General features: G+C 42.3%; 1 protein-coding gene across 1 annotated transcript in view; it reads left to right on the top strand.

Annotated features, from left to right (window-relative positions):
- Positions 1–17,796, top strand: part of LHFPL3 (LHFPL tetraspan subfamily member 3) — a 646,233-nt gene extending 628,437 nt beyond the window's left edge. Inside the window, exon 3 of the mRNA XM_033193216.1 lies at positions 15,419–17,796. Coding sequence (XP_033049107.1) covers positions 15,419–15,447 — 29 coding nt within the window. The 3' untranslated portion in view covers positions 15,448–17,796. The remainder of the gene's footprint in view (positions 1–15,418) is intronic.
- The last annotated feature ends 1,020 nt before the right edge of the window (positions 17,797–18,816 follow it).

Raw genomic sequence — 18,816 nt, 5'->3', positions numbered from 1 at the left:
CATGACCACATTCATAAAACAGAAGACAGTCTCCCAGGGTTCAGTCCGCTGGCACCTTCACTCCAGCTTATCTTATCAGCTACTGACCCAGTTAGCTTTCCTACTTCACAACAGGTCAAAGGTCAAGTATTTCCAGCACTCAGATGTCATCCTTGGTACCTATAAAACTCTCAAGTTATTTTTAAATGCTTAAGTCCAAATAAGCACTAAGAAAGTATATGAATTTGTTATTTTATTATTTGTTGAAATAAGAAAAACTTCACAGGGGGGTCTAAGAAACTGCTTTTTCTCAATTCTACTGTTTCATCTGCTCTGTCTCTCCCTAAAAAGGATAAGTGTTTAATGCTGACCTTGTTACTCAAAATCACCCTGTAAAATAGGTATCATGTCCACTTTACAGACAAGAAAAGCAAAAGCACGGCAAGTAAAATGACTTGGCCACATCTAGAAAGTAGCCAACCCAGTATCCAAAAGTTTATCTGGCTGATTCCAAAGTCCAGGTGCTAATAATCTTAAACTTGAGTGTACATGAGAATCACCTGGGATCTCAATACTGATTCTGTAGTTTCAGGTGGGACCCTGGAACCTGCATATTCCCAAATACACAGGTGATCGAGATCCAAGGAGGTACACAGGCCATAATTAGAGAAACACTGTCCTTGGCCATACAGCATTAACAAAGTCCAGCCATAGGATTTTCTTCTCCTAGTCATTACCAAAGTAGCTTCATTGAAACTTCAGTACACCTCAGAATAAGCCATGTGTATATTCTGGATATTTGCCAATTTATGAAATGGGTCCCAGACCAGAGCTGGGACACACCTGGTTTCCAGATGTTTCTGCTGCATCTGTAGAAATCGTCACTATCATTGCCCTAGGACAGAGTCTAATCAACTGGGTAACCTCTCCTTCTCTGAAATCCTAATCATCTATCCCCTAGGTCAGCTTATCTTATCAGCTACTGACCCAGTTAGCTTTCCTACTTCACAACAGGTTTCTAAAGCTTTATGTCAGTGTGAGAGAAATGGCAAGTTGGGAAGATTTGTGACATCGCATTCAGGAGGCAGTGGAGTAGAGCAGTAGCTTTCAAACTAGATTCCGTCAATCCTCAGGGCGCTGCAGAGGTGCAACAGGGAAAAGGGGCAGGGGAGAGAGAAAAGCCTGGGAGTTCTGAGCCCTTCATTGGAGCAGCTGTGCTCAATTCGCTTTATATACAGAACTGGGATTTCTAAAACAGCCACTCAAAAAGCTTTTCAGTGGGTAGGTTGGGAAGGGAAACTGGAAAAACAGTAAAAAGAAGTCACAAGAACTGGATTCTAATCCCAACTCTTCAGCTAACTTACTATGTGACTTTGGGCAAATTGCTTCATCTCTCTAGGCTTCGGGCTGCTTACCTGAAAAAAAAATGAAAACATTGGAACCATTGATGCCTGTCTTAGTCTGCTAGGGCTGCCGTAACAAAATCCCACAGACCTGGTAGCTTGAACACAGAAATTTACTTTCTTACAGTTCTGAAGGCTGGAAATCCAAGATCAAGGTGTGACAGGTTCCATTTCTCCTGAGGCCCCTCTCCTTGGCTTGTAGATGGCCATCTTCTTGCTGTGTTCTCGCAGGACTTTTTCTCTGGGCATGCGCACCTGGTATTTCTTCGTTCTATAAAGACATCAGTCGTATTGGATTAGGGCCCCACCATGAAGATCTCATTTTATCTTGATTGTCCTCTTAAAGGCGCTATCTCCAAATACAGTCACATTGCGGGTTAGGGCTTCAATATTTACACTTTGGGAGACACAATTCATTCCACAGCCTAAGGCTCCTTTCAGTAAACACCAGGGGTTGTCGAGCAGCAACTATGTGCCAGGCTGTCCTCTGGGTGCTAGGGACACAGTGGCTTCTCGAAAATGCCCATGGTCTGCATCCATACCCACCTGAACATGCCCAATCTTGTCTGATCTCAGAAGCTAAGCAGGGTCAGGCCCAGTTACCACTTGGATGAGTGAAGTGGCCCTTACACTTGAGAAGCTCACTGTCCGAAAGGTGAGCTCCATTAAGGGATGACTGGGGCAAAACAGAGACCCAAAAAAGATAAGAACAGTTCAGGAAATGCCTCCCAGGGAAGCAACCTAAGATGAAATGTGAAACATGAACAGGTGTTCACCAGTTAGAAAACTGGAGGAAGGGCTTTTCCAGCAGAAAGAGCAAAGGCCCGGAGGTAGAACACATCCAGGGGGCTGGAGTGCAGTCTGAGGTGGGGAACCCCAGAGGAGGGGCTGGAGCAGGGAGAGGCCACTGGAGGCCTCATTAGCTGTGCCAGGCAGTCATGCATATTCAGTAGAAGGTATTACTGCTAAAAAGTTTTAAGCTGGGCCAGGCTTGGTGGCTCATGCCTGTAATCCCAGTACTTTGGGAGGCCAAGGTGGGTGGATCACTTGAGGTCAGGAGTTCTAGACCAGCCTGGCCAATGTGGTGAAACCCCATCTCTACTAAAAATTTAAAAATTTGCTGGGTGTGGTGGCGCACACCTGTAGTCCCAGCTATTTGGGAGGCTGAGGCAGGAGAATCAGTTGAACACGGTAGGCAGAGATTGCAATGAGCCAAGACTGCACCACTGCACTCCAGCCTGGGCGACAGAGTGAGACTCCATCTCAAAAAAAAAAAAGAAAAAAGTTTTAAGCTGATGAACAATCTGTTCATTTCTGCATTTTAGAAAGCCCCAAATTCTAAAATCCTATTTAGCAGTCTCTGGCTTTCCATGATTGCTACGTCATTTGTGGCTCACCAGTGTCATCCAGCCGATGATGTATTGCACAGCTACTAAATGCCTTAATTCTTGGTTACTTCTCTCACAGGGCCATGGGTGTGTGTGCTTATGTGTGTGTGTTCATTAGATCTTGGTTATAAATTGCCTTCTGGACTCTGCAGTCTACTTCCCTTTGGTCTAGAGAGGAAGCATACATCATACTCAAATGTCTTATTTCATTATAACAAACACTCATAAGGATAATTAGGACCAGGACTATTAAATTTGTGGTAATAAAGGCATGTAAAACTTCATGATCCTGAACTCTCTGCCTGCTAAAGATTCACTAAGACCATAGGTTCACATGCTGAGAAACAAAAGCCTCACAGCTTCCTGCAGGCTTTTGAAGAGCTGTACGTTACCATCATGTCACTGAAACTTACAGAGTAGTTAGAAGAAAGGGGAACATCAGTTGGGTTTTTATAGATAATTGTTAGTAATCTACTTATTAAAAACACTGATTCTAGTGCTTTCTGAGAAATTTTCAAAAGACAATCCTTTTCTATTGTAAATTCCGTGCTAAAAGAGGATTAAATAAGGCATTAAATAAAGCATTAAATAAGCAATTATATGCACAAACACAGATATATCAATATACATTGTTTAGGTAATATAATTAATAACAACATCTTCTCCCAACCCAGAAAATGTTTCCGTAAAGGTAGTAGAGAAAGAAAAGGTTTATTTCAACCTTTGTAAAATACGGAATGACTTCATGCCAAAACTGGACAGTGAATATTATTAGGATGTATAGATCAGCAGCAACATTCTATATTCAGTGTGCCTGGGTAAGGCCTACCAAGTAATTGTGCCTGTTTTCTTGCTTTTAATATATTTCACAATGTTCCTTAAGGAGGAGGAGTGAAAGAAAAAGAGAAAGAGATGTTCATGAATTAATTGAAATCCCTTCTTGTGAAATACTTACTTTCCAAAGAAAAAAACACATGAGAAAGTGTTATGCCTTGTGTCGAAGTCTAATTGTCCACTGCATACAGAAATAGCACAGAATTATCAAGGCCTGAATCTTAGGCCATTTTCTGCCCCTTCTCAGCAAAGATCTGCATAAGTAACTAGAAGAACAATTTTAGTAATTATCCTCCATCTCTCCAGTGTTGAAATCAGTATGTCAGATCCAAAGGGAGACAGGAGGAGACAGAAAGAGAGAACAAGAGAGCCAACAAGAAAGGCAGAAAATATAAAGGTTAAGGCAGAAGATATTAAGAAGAACCTGGCTATGTGCAGTGGCTCATGCCTTTAATCCCAGCACTTTGGGAGGCCAAGGCGGGCAGATTGCTAGAGCCCAGGAGTTCAAGATCAGCCTGGGCAACATGGTGAAACCCCGTCTACAAAAAAATTAAAAATTAGCCAGGCGTGGTGGTGCACACCTGTAATCCCAGCTACTCAGGAGGCTGAGATGGAAGGATCACTTCAGCCCGGGTCAAATCTGCAGTGAGCGGTGATTGCACCACTGGAGTTCAGCCTGGAGACCCTCTCTCAAAAAAATAAAAATAAGACAAAATAGTTTTTAAAAAAGAAGAAAAATCTAGGAGAAGAAAGGAAAGAAAATATGCAAGGACTGTCGCAAATGGTACCTTCTTCACTCATTTCCTAGATGCCTCTCTACATATTCATACTGGAAAAAAATTATTATTGCAACCAAGTGATGAAATCTCTTCCATCTGTGGGCTTAGGATGAGAAAGTCCTTTCCCACCTCTGCTCCCTCTGCCCCACTCCTTAATGCAGGTGAAAAAACTCAAAAGCCCCCAAAAGTCCACAGTGAGATTGCAGGTCACTTACTGTCTCTACCAGTCACTTGAGATTTGCTTTGCTAGGTTTTTCATATATTCCTGTGCTTCATTTAGTGTTCATTTGTTTGTTTGTTTTTGAGACAGAATCTCACTCTGTTTCCCAGGCTGGAGTGCAGTGGCACGATCTCGGCTCACTGCAACCTCCACCTCCCGGGTTCAAGCAATTCTCATGCCTCAGCCTCTCAAGTAACTGGGATTGCAGGTGCACACCACCACACCTGGATAATTTTTGTATTTTTCATAGACACAAGGTTTTGCCATGTTGCCCAGACTGGTCTTGAACTTCTAGCCTCAAGGCATTCACACGCCTCAGCCTCCCCAAGTGCTGGGATTACAGTGTGAGCCACCACCTTGTAGTTTTATCCATTCATTTAACAAACAATTTTTGAGTACCTGTTATACACCAAGCACCTTATTAGGCTGGGAATACAAAGGTGAATAGGACAATCTGCCTCAGGGAGCTTGGTCCAATGTCTTGCTTCTGAAAGCATGGTACCTGGCCAGCAGTATCAGTGTCACCCAGGAGATGGTTAGAAATGTAAGTTCTTATCAGGTATGGCGGCTCACGCCTGTGATCCTAGCAATTTGGGAGACCGAGGCAGGTGGATTGCTTGAGCCCAAGAGTCAGAATCAAGACCAACCTGGGCAATGTAATGAGATCTCATCTCTACAAAAAGCAAGCAAAATTAGTCAGGCCTCATGATGCGTGCTTGTAGTACTAGCTACTCTGGAGGCAGAGGTAGGAGGATCGCTTGAGCCAGGAGGTTGAGACTGTAGTGAGGCAAGATCATGCCATTGCACTCCAGCCTGGGAAACAGAGCAGGACACTGTTTCAAAAAAAAGAAAGAAAGAAAAAATAAAGAAATGCATGCACTCAGGCTCTGCCCCAGAAGACCTACTGAATCAAAATCTGCATTTTTAACAAGATACATAGATGAATCTTATGCATATTGAAGTTTGAGAAGCACTGACCTAGTGGATTATTATTGGTGAGAAGATGAAGATACTTTTTGGTTTTTTTGACAGCATCTCACTGTCTCCCAAGCTAGATTGCAGTGGTGAGATCTTAGTTCACTGCAACTTCTGCCTCTGGGTTCAAGCAATTCTCCTGCCTCAGCCTCCCTAGTAGCTGGGATTACAGGCATGCACTACCACACCCAGCTAATTTTTGTATTTTTAGTAGACACAGGGTTTCACCGTGTTGGCCAGGCGAGTCTCAAGCTCCTGGCCTCAAATGATCCACCACCATGGCCTCCCAAAGTGCTGGGATTACAGGTGTGAGCCACCATGCCCGGCCGAAGATATTATTTTATTTCATATCTCTTCCATTTGTTCAGCAAGTGTTTAATGATCACCTGACATAAATCAAGCACTTAGCTAGGAGCTGGGGGTGCAGGAGTGAGCAATATAGAGGAGGTTTTGATGGCATGGAACTCACATTCTGGCGTGGGAGAAGAACAGAAAACAAAGATACATGAGATAATTATAGATCATAAGTAGCACTATGAAGCAAATAAATGGTAATATGATAGAAAGAAACCAAAATGAGCTATGACAAAGAGGGTGGTGAGAGTCTTTGGGAGTAAGTTATTTCTACTTTGCATCTTGCTTTCTGTTCAAAAACCCAGTCACTGGTCCTGAAAGAGTCAAAGATGACAACACTTTCATCTTTCTTTTCTCCCCCGTCCCTATCTCCTTCCTCAGCACATGTCAGTGACACTATAGGTGCCACCAAGCAGACAGTCACATGCATAGCCTGTTTAGAAAGCTTGGCTGTGAGCAACTAAAAATTTAGCTGCAAACTAAATTATAAGTCTGAGAAAAAAGTATTATACTAGTGTAGTCCTTTTGGTTAGCATGAGAAGGCATTAGAGAATATATTTAGGGCTGGTAACTGGGGTGTAGCCTCCTGTCCAGCTGTCTTCCAGCGTCATATGCAGTACAGGGTCAGAGAGGGTGGATTGATGAGTGGGAGGGTGGCATACAAGTAAAGACCTAAGTCTTCAGCAATCCACTGGCCAATTACAAACAACCACAACAAATTTATCTACAAAGCTATAATAATCTATAAAACTAATTTTGATCAGTTAACAACCATTCAGCCCAAAAGTATAGTGTGAACATGCATTTATGTTCAGTACAGATCCGAACCCCCAGCAGTTAGACCACTTGAGGGACATACCAATGATTGCCCAGAGAATATGTGTAGACCAGAAAGTAGAGGTTAGAGGTTCAGGTATTGCTCCTCTAGAAGTTGCATGTCAGGAAGAAAACAATGAGTCAATGATTGTGGCTCTCTTTCTGACCTGTGAGCATTGTATCGACTGTCCAACCATACATGTCATTACAGTATATTTAATACAGCAAATCTAAACCACTGTCAAAGAAAGGACATTTGTCCACTGGTCAGTTACCTATTACTGCAAAACAAATTATCCAGAAACTTAATGGATTAAAACAACAATTTTTATTATATTTCACAATTGTGTGGATCAGGAATCTGGGGAGACTTCAGCTGGGCAATTCTTCTGCTCCACGTACCATCAACTGGAGTAACTTGGTGGCATTCAGCTGGTGGCTGGGTGATCTGGAGGGTCCAAGATGGCTCACTCACATGCAGGCCCCCTAGCAGGGATGGCTGGAAAGCTGAGCTCAGCTGGCCTCCTCTCCCCCTCCATGTATAATATTACCAAGGCCTCTCCATGGGGTCACTCCACCAGGGGAATCAAAAACTGCTAGCATTCAAAAGATCCTTAACATCACTAATTATCAAAGAAATGCATGTCAAAACCACAATGAGATATCACCTCACATCCCTTAGAATGGGTCCTATTAAAAAACAAGACAAAAAAAAAAAAACAGAAGACTGGGTGCAGTGGCTCACACCTGAACCCCAGCACTTTGGGAGACCGAGGTGGGTGGATCACCTGAGGTCGGGAGTTCGAGACCAGCCTGACCAACATGGAGAAACCCCATCTCTACTAAAACTACAAAATTAGCCAGGTGTGGTGGCGCATGCCTGTAATCCCAGCTACTCGGGAGGCTGAGGCAGGAGACTCACTTGAACGTGGGAGGTGGAGGTTGCAGTGAGCCGAGATCATGCCATTGCACTCCAGCCTGGGCAACAAGAGCGAAACTCCGTCTCAAAAAAAAAAAAAAAAAAAAACCTAAACAGAAAATTACAAGTACTGGTGAAATATGAGGAAATGGAAACCCTTGTGCACTGCTGGTGGGATTGTAAGATGGTACAACCTCTATGGAAAATAGTATGGGGGGGTTCCTGAAATAATTAAAAATAGAACCACCGTACAATGCAGCAGTCCCACTTCCAGGTATACTGTATATCCAAAAGAACTGAAAACAGAATCTCAAAGATATTTGCATACCCATGTTGACTACACCATTATTCACAATAGCCAAGAGGTAGAAGCAACCCAGTATCCATCAATGGATGAATGGATAAAAAAATGTGATATAGACATACACACAATGGAACATTATCTAGCCATAAAAAGAAGGAAATTCTGTCAAATGCTACATGAGTGAACCTTGAGGACATTAGGCAAAGTGAAATAAGCTAGTCACAAAAAGCTATATACTATATTATTCCACTAGTATGAGGTACCTAAAATAGTCAAATTCATAGAATCAGAAAGTAAAATAGTGGTTACTGGGGGCTAGAGAAAGGAAAAGTAGCCACACTGTGGCCTGTAATCCCAGGACTGGGGAAAGATGAAGTGGGTGGATCACTTGAGCCCAGGAGTTCAAGACCAGCCTAGGCAACATGTGAAACCCCATCTCTATAAAAACTACAAAAATTAGCTGGGCATGGTGGCTCATGTCTATACTCCCAGCTACTCGGGAGGCTAAGGTGTGAAGATAGCTTGAGCCTGGGAGGCAGAGGTTGTGGTGAGCAGAGATTGGATTGCAACACTGTACTCCAGCCTGGGTGACAAAGCTAGACTCTGTCTCGAAAAAAAAAAAAAAGGAGGGAAGTGGGGAGTGGGGAGCTGTTCAACAGGTATAACATTTTAGTTTTGCAAAATGAAAAAGTTCTGGAGACCTGTTTTACAACAATGTAAATATATTTAACACTACTGAACTGTACACTTAAAAACTGCTAAGATAGTAAGTGTTATTATGTTGGGTTTTTTTTTTTTTTTTACCAGAAAGAAGGAAAGAAAGTGCCAGGACTCTTAAAGCCCAGATTCAAGGGAAAGGGAGCATAGACCCCACCTCTCCATGGAGGAATGTCAAAGAATCTGCAGTCATCTTTAATCTGCCACACACACTGTGGGGCGCATGATGCAGAGAGCACCTGAGGAAACTGATGATGAGATATTCTTTCTGGGAGACTGTACTCCACCTCTCAGAGATGAAGAGTAGCAGAAGTCCCTGTTAGAAGTAGGTGCCGAGGCCAGGCACGGTGGCTCACACCTGTAATCCCAGCACTTTGGGAGGCCAAGGCGGGCGGATCACGAGGTCAGGAGATCGAGACAATCCTGGCTAACACGGTGAAATCCCGTCTCTACTAAAAATGCAAAAAATTAGCCGGGCATGGTGGTGCGCGCCTGCAGTCCCAGCTACTCGTAGGCTGAGGCAGGAGAATGGCGTGAACCCGGGAAGGCAGAGCTTGCAGTGAGCCGAGATCGCACCACTGCACTCCAGCCTGGACCGCAGAGCAAGACTCCGTCTCAAAAAAAAAAAAAAAAAAAAGTAGGTGCCGTTTGAAACAATAGAGTTGGGGAAAACGACAAAGCTTGTTCCAACAATGAGGAAAAAGATGGCCTGGAATTCCTCCTTTACTCATTTTTACAACAAAGATTCAGGTAGCCATTCTGCCCAAAGCCTGACTGCTCCCTCCAAAGATTTTTCTCACTCAGTGCCTGCTTCCCAGCTCTCCTGACTGTGGGGGCTCCAGAGCCTAATTAAAAATGTCAGATGGGAACAACGAGCAGAAACCAACCACAGGAGACATTTCAACATCTGTAAACACATAGAAAATTCAGCCAAGTAGCATTTAGATAGCCTGGACAATGGGGCCATTATAAATGCTGCGCTCATGAGCAGTGATTCAAATGACAGCTTTGAAAAGGATTTGCAAAGAGCCCTTTGGAAATGTAACATGGGCAACTCCGAGCCCATGACATGTTACAAGGACAAACCTGACTGAACAAAGATCCAAAGCAGCATTGAATGACTTATCTATTCATTTCTGCTCTGTACAAACCTGAGAGAATGTGACATCTTTTAAATTACCTCCCCTGATAGGCAACATCCACGGTGCCTGGGAAATGTTAGCAAAGTTTTTAAAAGAGCAGAATGTTTCACGAAGTGGCAATTACACCACACTGATGCTTCCACCAAGTTCTGCAAATTGTCCTGGTGTCTCACGGTCTTAAGACTGAAGAAGTGATGGCCACATCTGGAGAGGAAAATTCTGACTTTTATTTCCTTCCACTTACTCTTTTCACAAATCTGTTTGAAGAGCTAGCCCTTGCCAAGCCTTCAGGTGGAGAACTCCTCATTGTGCATACCATCTAAGTAGTTGTAATAACATTCTAATTTTACTCCCCCAACAAAGTGTTTTCCTGATACTCTTTGGGAAGTCGTTGTATTCTGATCACCACTGGTTGTTATTATTCAGCCTAAGAGTCTGCAGAACTTATGCATGCCCTGGGGTTTCTGTTGCATGGTGGTGTCATGCGGTAGGAAGAAAAAAATGCTCTGGTGGCAGTGTCTAAGTAACTCAAATCCAAGCAAACATGCCCAGCAGGCCTTCTGATGAGCAGCGTGCACTCATGGGCAAGGCTGGGATTAGGGTGAGGCAAGCTAGGTATCTAGGGGGCAAGCTTTTTGTTTTTTGTTTGTTTGTTTGTTTTTTGAGAGAGGGTCTCGCTCTGTCACCCAGTCTGGAATGCAGTAGTGCATTCATGGCTCACTGCAGCCTTGACCTCCTGGTCTCAAATGATCCTCCCACCTAAACCTCTCAAGTAGCTGGGACCACTGGTGTGCACCATCATACCTGGCTAATTTCTTTTTTATTTTTTGTAGAAACAGCATCTCGTTTTGTTGCCAAGGCTGTCTTGAACTCCTGGGTCAAGCGATCCTGCCACCTTAGGCTCCCATAGTGCTGGGATTACAAGCATGAGCCACCGCGACTGGCCCTGCAAGTTTTAAAGAAACACTCACCTCACACTTGCATGACCCTGCAAGTGAGCTCCTTAAATTTTATACCCTAAGCACTCACTTGCCTCTCCCTATTCCAGGCCTGGCTCACTGGCTTCACACTTTCATTTTCCCACTTACTCTCAGCTCCCTGCCCACCACAGATACTGTGGGTCAGAAGTACACAGTCCCAAGGTTGACAATACTCAACAAAGAAGAAACCTTTAATGGCCAGGTGCAGTGGCTCATGCTTGTAATCCCAACACTTCAGGAGGCCAAGGTGGGAGGATCACTTGAGTCCAGGAGTTTGAGACCAGCCTGGGCAACATAATGAGACCCCATCTCTACAAAAAAATTTAAAATTAGCTGGGCATAGTAACACGTGCCTGTGGTCCCAGTTATGTGGGAGGCTGAGGTGGGAGGATCATTTGAGCCTGGAGGTGGTAGAGGCTGCAGTGAGCTATGATCATGCCACTATAGTCAAGAAGCCTGAGTCACAGAGCAAGACCCTGTCTCAAAAAGAAGAGGAAGAGGAGGAGGAGGAGGAGGAGGAGGGAGAAGAATAAGAGAGCTTTAGGAATGAAGGACTGACTAATCAATAGTGAGATTAGGCCAGGCGCAGTGGCTCACTCCTGTTATCCCAGCACTTTGGGAGGCTGAGGTGGGCGGATCACCTGAGCTCAGGAGTTCGGGACCAGCCTGGCCAACATGGTGAAACCCCGTCTCTATTAAAAATAAAAAATTAGCTGGGCTTGGTGGCATGCACCTGTAATCCCAGCTACTCGGGAAGCTGAGGCAAGAGAATCGCTTGAACCCGGGAGACAGAAGTTGCAGTGAGCCAAGATAATGCCACTGCACTCCAGCCTGGGCGACAGAGTGAGACTCCGTCTCAAAAAAAAAAAAGAAAAGTTAGATTACAACAAGGAATCTAATGAGGGATTTGGCTGTATGAAGGCCACAGGTGACCTAAGACCAGAGCAGATTCAAGAAAGGTTGTTGATGAATGACCTGTTCTGGTCAGGTCCCAGGCTGTGGGCCCAGATGATGAAGGAGAAAGTTTTGTGGAACTGGCCACAGATGTTCCCTTCCTGTAAGAGAGCTCAGGATCTTCCCAGAGAGACGTCTACCCTGCCAGAGGCTTCCTTTTCCCTGCTTCTTCCCGCAGGTATGGGTGTCACTGTCCTGGGGTCTGATATAAAGCCCTTTCAAAACTCACTGCTCCCTTCCCAGCCCACTGAGAACAGGTCTCACCCTGCCTGGGATGCAGCCTTAGATATATGTACTTCCTTTTTGGCAATCTCATACTTTTCCTTCATCCTGTGATGTCATGAAGTCAAACCAGGCAGCTTAGCACCAAGGAGAGAGAAACAGGGAGTCTCTGGTTCATGGATGCCAACAAATGATTCACACCAAAGCAGGATTTTCTATTATGAAATTAGGCATGTACTTACTTGAGAACCTCAAGAAAATGAGGACTACCCTCCTGCCCCCCTTTTCCCCTGCCCCACACACATAGATGGCCCTCTGTGATCTCCCTATTCATCCCTCTACTTACACTTTTTTTTTTTTTTTTTTGTTGGAAACAGAGTCTTGCTCTGTCACCCAGGCTGGAGTGCAGTGGTGTGATCTCGGCTCACTGCAACCACTGCCTCCCGGGTTCAAGTGATTCTCCTGCCTCAGCCTCCTTAGTAGCTGGAACTATAGGTGCCTGCCACCATGCCTAGCTAATTTTTGTATTTTTAGTAGAGATGGGTTTTCGCCATGTTGACCAGGCTGGTTTCAAACTCCTGACCTCAGATGATCCGCCCACCTTGGCCTCCCAAAGTGCTGGGATTACAGGCATGAGCCACAGTGCCCAGCCAATTTTTTTAATGGCCACATAGTATTCCATGGTGTATATGTACCACATTTTCTTTATCCAGTCCACTACTGATAGGCACCTAGGTTGATCCCATGTCTTTGCTATTATTAATAGTGCTGCAACAAACATATGAGTGCATGTGTCTTTTTGGTAGAAGGATTTATTTTCCTTTGGGCATATATCCACTAATGGGATTGCTGGGATGAATGATAGTTCTGTTTTAAGTTATTGGAGAAATTTCCAAACTGCTTTCCACAGTGGTTGATTGTTTTGCTTTTAATAATATCTAAAGAAAGTATTCCTTTCCGTAGGGCTTCTGCCAGCATGACTCAATCTCAGATAATCATTATAAACTAATCATCATTACGACATGATCATATTTCAATTATCCTCTGTGTAGTCTGGGTACATTAAAGTAACTGTGAGTTCTCTTGCTGAGAGAAGTTCATTAAGATCATAATGTGGATATGATATTTTTAAGTGTGTTGAAAAACAACGGGGAACATACCAAAAGCAACAACAGAATGATCCAGAGGATTCTCTAGCACACATTCAGAAACCGTATCTTATCCCGTGTTTTGAAGTGCTTTGTGATGCAAAACCTCGGCCGGGCACAGTGGCTCATGCCTATAATCCCAGCACTTTGGTAGGTCGAGGCGGGTGGACCACTTGAGGTCAGGAGTTCGAGACCAGCCTGGCCAACATGGTAAAACCTGTCTCTACCAAAAATACAAAAATCAGCCAGGTGTGGTGGCACATGCCTGTAATCCCAGCTACTCGAGAGGCTGAGGCAGAAGAATGGCTTGAACCTGGGAGGCAGAGGTTGCAGTGAACCAAGATCATTCCACTGCACTCTGGCCTGGGTGACAGTGAGACTCCATCTCAAAAGTAAATAAAACTAAAAATAAATAAATAAAAAATAAAGTGCTCTGTGATGCAAAGCCTAACAGGCTGTTTCCTTTTGGCCCAAATATGCCACACCATGACCAGCTAGGTGTATTTACCCAACTTCCTGATATATAAGATACCCTTAAGCCCTGGTTCACAGTGACAAAAATCTATGAAAATCATTCAAAGAATAGGGTTAATCATACTGTATGAGGTCTAGTTGTGTTGATACAGGATCAGTCCCTAATCTGTTGGAGAAAAGGAAAAGTAATTATTCCCTGAGAATTCATCCAAAAGAAACAAATTGTTTTGTGTGTGACAGGGAGGGTCTTACTCTGTCACCCAGGCTGGAGTGCAGTGGTGCGATCTACACTCTGTCACCCAGGCTAGAGTGCAGTGGCGCAATCTGCACTGTGGCTCACCACAACCGACCTCCCAGGCTCAAGCGATCCTCCCATGTCAGCCCCTTGAGTAGCTGGGACTACAGGCGCACCACCACACTCGGCTAATTTTTGTATGTTTTGTAGAGATGGGGTTTCTCTATGATGACTACAAGCTGATTTCAAACTCCTGAGCTCAAAAGATCCTCCCATCTCAGCTTCCCAAAATGCTGGGATTACAAGTGTGAGCCATAACGCCCAGTCAAGAAACATTTTAAAATATAAATAGATCTTTATATAAAAGATATTCATATTTATAATAATAAATCAGAAACCTACCTATATGTCTGACAATAGTGAAACAGTTGCGAATGGAATATTGAGCATAGAGTGGGAAGGAATGAGAATGAAGCAGAATATTACACGGCCATTGAAAAGTCATGCTGGTGGTGGGGCATAGTAGCTCACACCTGTCATCCCGATACCCTGGGAGGCTGGGGAAGGTGGATCACTTTAGCTCAGGAGTTTGAGATCAGCCTGGGCAACATGGTGAAACCCTGTCTCTATATTATAAATTAAGTAAATAAATAATAAAAGAAACATACTGATGATACGGACAGTGGAAATGTAGAAAATTGTCTTTAATGTAATGTTAAAATGTTTAAAGTGTCATCTATACTGTAATTACAATTGTATAAAATAATTGCACATTTTGATAAGGAATGGAAAGAAATATAGGAGGAAAATTTGTGTCGAAGTGATTGAATTAGGCCGGTCGCGGTGGCTCAAGCCTATAATCCCAGCACTTTGGGAGGCCGAGACGGGCGGATCACGAGGTCAGGAGATCGAGACCATCCTGGCTAACATGGTGAAACCCCGTCTCTACTAAAAAATACAAAAAAAAACTAGCCGGGCGAGGTGGCGGGCGCCTGTAGTCCCAGCTACTCGGGAGGCTGAGGCAGGAGAATGGCGTAAACCCAGGAGGCGGAGCTTGCAGTGAGCTGAGATCCGGCCACTGCACTCCAGCCTGGGCGACAGAGCGAGACTCCGTCTCAAAAAAAAAAAAAAAAAAAGAAGTGATTGAATTGTGGGTGATTAATCTTTATAATAATTCTTTTGTAGCTGCTATAATATTGAGTTCAAAATAAATAAAACTTGGAAAGAAAAGGAAAACACTCAAGTGACACATTTTTCCATGCTGAGCAGGAAAGTCAGTGTCTTGGGAACTGTCCACATTTTTCCTTGCTCCTTCAAAGCAGCCTGTTAATCTTGACCCAGATGGAGGGAATACACATGTTCTTCTTGCTGGGAAGACTGTACTGTGGGTTGAATGGAACAGAAATCTCAAACTTTTCAGTATTGTTTGGTAACAAATGCAAAATGCATTTGAACCATTCATTGGTATAGTTTTTCCATGACAAATATTATGCACAAAAATCTTGCAGACGGAAAATGATGCATTTTTTTCTCTCCCCTCACCCTTTTTCTTTCTCTTCCTTCCCATTTCTGCAGTTCTGCTAAGCCAATATTCTCTAGAATGAGCACAAAACAAATCGAATAACAGCTAAACAAATCGAATAACAGCTTTTGTACATCAACATCAAGAAGGAATACGCCTGAGAGAGATCAGAGTATAGAGATGAATATGAACAAGAATGGAACATTCACTTGTCAACGCACTTTCTAAATCTAGATCAGCAGAGATGGGAGTGATTTTCTGGAAAGAGATGTGATCACGGATTAAACACCAGCTCATTGGAAACTGTCCTTGGATAAGATCAGAAAACATTCATGAAAAATCATATTCAGGAAATATATTACAGGAAGAGGAATATAAATGCTCTAGAGTTAACATGTAAAATATATACGTACTGAGGTTTGTAAACTGTCCTTTTTAAATCAAACTGAAAACAAAAAGCTTTAACCTTTCAACAGAATTTTTAAAAAGGCAGTTAGTTCTAAATTATTCTGATCTCATTAGCCAAGAGGCTGATCAAGTGTCATTTATTGAGGAAGCATCTTAGAAAATGACTCTGAATGTTTTCATAGGAGCCGTGACCTTTGATTCTTCATCTCTACTATTCATTTACTTCACTGTGTAATCAGTTACAACCACTCAGTTATTAAGAGACGTAATGCTTCAAACTTTTTACCAAGTCTGTATTGTTCAATCTGTCCATACAAGTCATTACTGAGAGAGCGTTTATGCCATATACTATTACTCCATCAAGCTGTGCATTACAGGAAGTACATCTTTACATCATAGGTTCCCAAGCAACATAGATTTCCCTATCTTTCAGGAAACAGCATCAAGGAACTCTGAAAAATATAGAAAAAGTTCATTTTCACCTTGGATGCTCACATGTAATATTATAGGCTACTATCAAATAAATACATTTTTTCTAATTCTCCCTAGTACATGCGTAGGAATTTAATATACTTTATAAATAGGTATCTAAAATATCTCCTATGTTTTTCCTATTTCTTTGCCATACATGTTATCAGAAATTCATATCTTCTATTTCCCTTACTGACGGGCACTCATTTTTATTTTTTAGAAATCATTCCATTAAAGATATTTCTAAATAATAGTAAGTGGTACTAACAAAATAAATAATAATTAATAGCCTTAGAAATAAATGACTATATACTTATACAGGCTGAAAAAAACTCGGTAGGAATAAGTTACCTTTTTGTTTACTAATGTTGGTTTCAAAAGTACTCAGATTCATTTTAGTTGGCTGACATCTGGAAGGAGTTAACAACTAACCAGTTGACTTCAGCAACCATTTGCTCCCAGCCTTCCCCTGTCACCACCCTCACCACATATCCCGCCAATATCCAACAACAAAGAAATATTTAACATTGAAATCGCCCATTACCTAAGAATGACCACAAGCTAAAATGTACTTGTGGAAGGGTACTTAGTGGAAGCCAAACCATGTTCTATTCCTGAGCAGAAAACATGGACATGTAGAATGCTTTTATTCATATATTCAAAATTAAGAACAAATCAGTATATATCGCTAGAACATCAGATGGAGGATAACACAGGAAGTGATACAGATCAGGGTTCACTTCTCTTACCCTCTCTCTGTTAGGACCACATTCCTATTTTAGCCAAATGTTTCTGGTGCAGGCCATCTTTTCACCATAAATGGCATGAAACATAATTGGCGTTATGTTTCAAATGGCTAAAAGCATATAACAGGTATGCTCAAAGGAGTAAAACCCAATTCACAGAGATGTGGCTTTTCTAAAGAACCAAATTAAGGGAATACTTAGTATCTACAACTAAAGTATTAATCATTCTGAGGATTATTTGTTGCTTTAAGTATTAGCTCCCTACTGCAACCATAACACCCTACTTACTACATTTAATTACACACAACTTTTCAATAATTCATATTTTATTTGAAGGGAAGTACCTGTCTACTTTATCTACAATAAAAACAAAAGGTATTGGCTTTCTCTAATCCATGCAAACTACAAATTCCATCAGGAGTCCTACATCACTAACAGTGGTGTAAACAAAACTAAGAAAGTACTTCCTATCCACATGCGAATGTTTTAAAAAAGTTTTTGCCATAAAACCTAAGTGTAATTTAGCATACCACAGTGCTCTGAAGATGGGTCATTGACGATGTACCATTTGTATATAGGTAATACATATGTAAATCACTAAATGTTAATTAAATATAAGAAGTAGGTTTTTATCTTTTTAAAAAAAAAACAAAAAAAGTGACTCCCTTTCTCATTCTGTTCTGTTGTATTGTGTCCAAAAGTTGTGTGTAATTTTTTTAAGGTCCAGGAAATGTAAAGAAATTTGTTGGAATATGTGAATTTCTGTAAAAAAAACAAAAATAAAAATAAGATTTTGTTACTTAAAAGAATTTTTGGTGGTGTGGTACATATTTGGTGTATTCAGTTTCTGTCTTTGTCCAGTGATCTGGTGACAGCTGATGGTTCCATTGAAGTAACTATCTCAGAAAATCTCCCTCCTGCTGGATTCCATATCTGTCAACAGCAGGACTCTCATGTAGAAGGCATGGTTAACATCTCCAAAGCCTCTCCTAGCCAAATGTAGGAATATCTCCAGCTAATTCTCCATACACTCAGTGGAATGAAATTGATAACTAAATAAACAGCTGGACTACTCAAGTAAAACTTGACCTGCAATATCCAATTGCCCAGTCTCCCCTTTGCAAATTGAAAACAACCAACTGTTCCTCGCACATGAGCAACCCTTCATACTGGGTATATGAAGCAACAACACTTGATACTGGGTATATGTTGTCTGGGTGGGTTCCAATCCCTGATCCTTGGTTTACTATACGCCTCTGAACAACTCTAAGCCTCAGTGTCCTCATTGGTAAAAGAGACATAAATAATATCACTCAGCTCCATAGCATTGTTGTAAGGATGTCAATTAAACTATAGTGTTGTTGTGCTTGACAGGTAGGTAGGGGATATTCAATGAATGTTCATTCCTTCCCCTCCTACTATACGCAAGACACTGAAGGAAGAAAAGAAACATAAGACGAAGTGTCTGCTCTGAAGATCCTGAAGACAATTAGAGTGACATTTGTGAGCAGAGATTGAAAATTCAAATGCATGCAAGGGCCAATAAATTCACAAAGCAAGCTCAGCTGGGGAGATAATAGGGCATAGTGGGAACTGGCCTGGCACAGTGGCCTATAATCCCAGCACTTTGGGAGGCCAAGGTGGATGGATCACTTGAGTCCAGGAGTTTGAGACCAGCCTAGGCAATATAGTGAGATCCTTTCTCCGAAAATAAAAAAAAATAATAATTTTTTAAATAAATTTTTATAAGGAAGTAGTGGGAACTATGGAGCACTGAAGAGCCTAGGTCCTGTCTCAAGGGAATAAGTAGTCAACGCTCAGCTCTA

The sequence above is a fragment of the Trachypithecus francoisi genome, unplaced genomic scaffold, assembly GCF_009764315.1.
Source record: "Trachypithecus francoisi isolate TF-2019V2 unplaced genomic scaffold, Tfra_2.0 Lachesis_group4, whole genome shotgun sequence".
Classification (NCBI taxonomy): domain Eukaryota; kingdom Metazoa; phylum Chordata; class Mammalia; order Primates; family Cercopithecidae; genus Trachypithecus; species Trachypithecus francoisi.
This window is presented reverse-complemented; position numbering and strand designations above follow the sequence as displayed.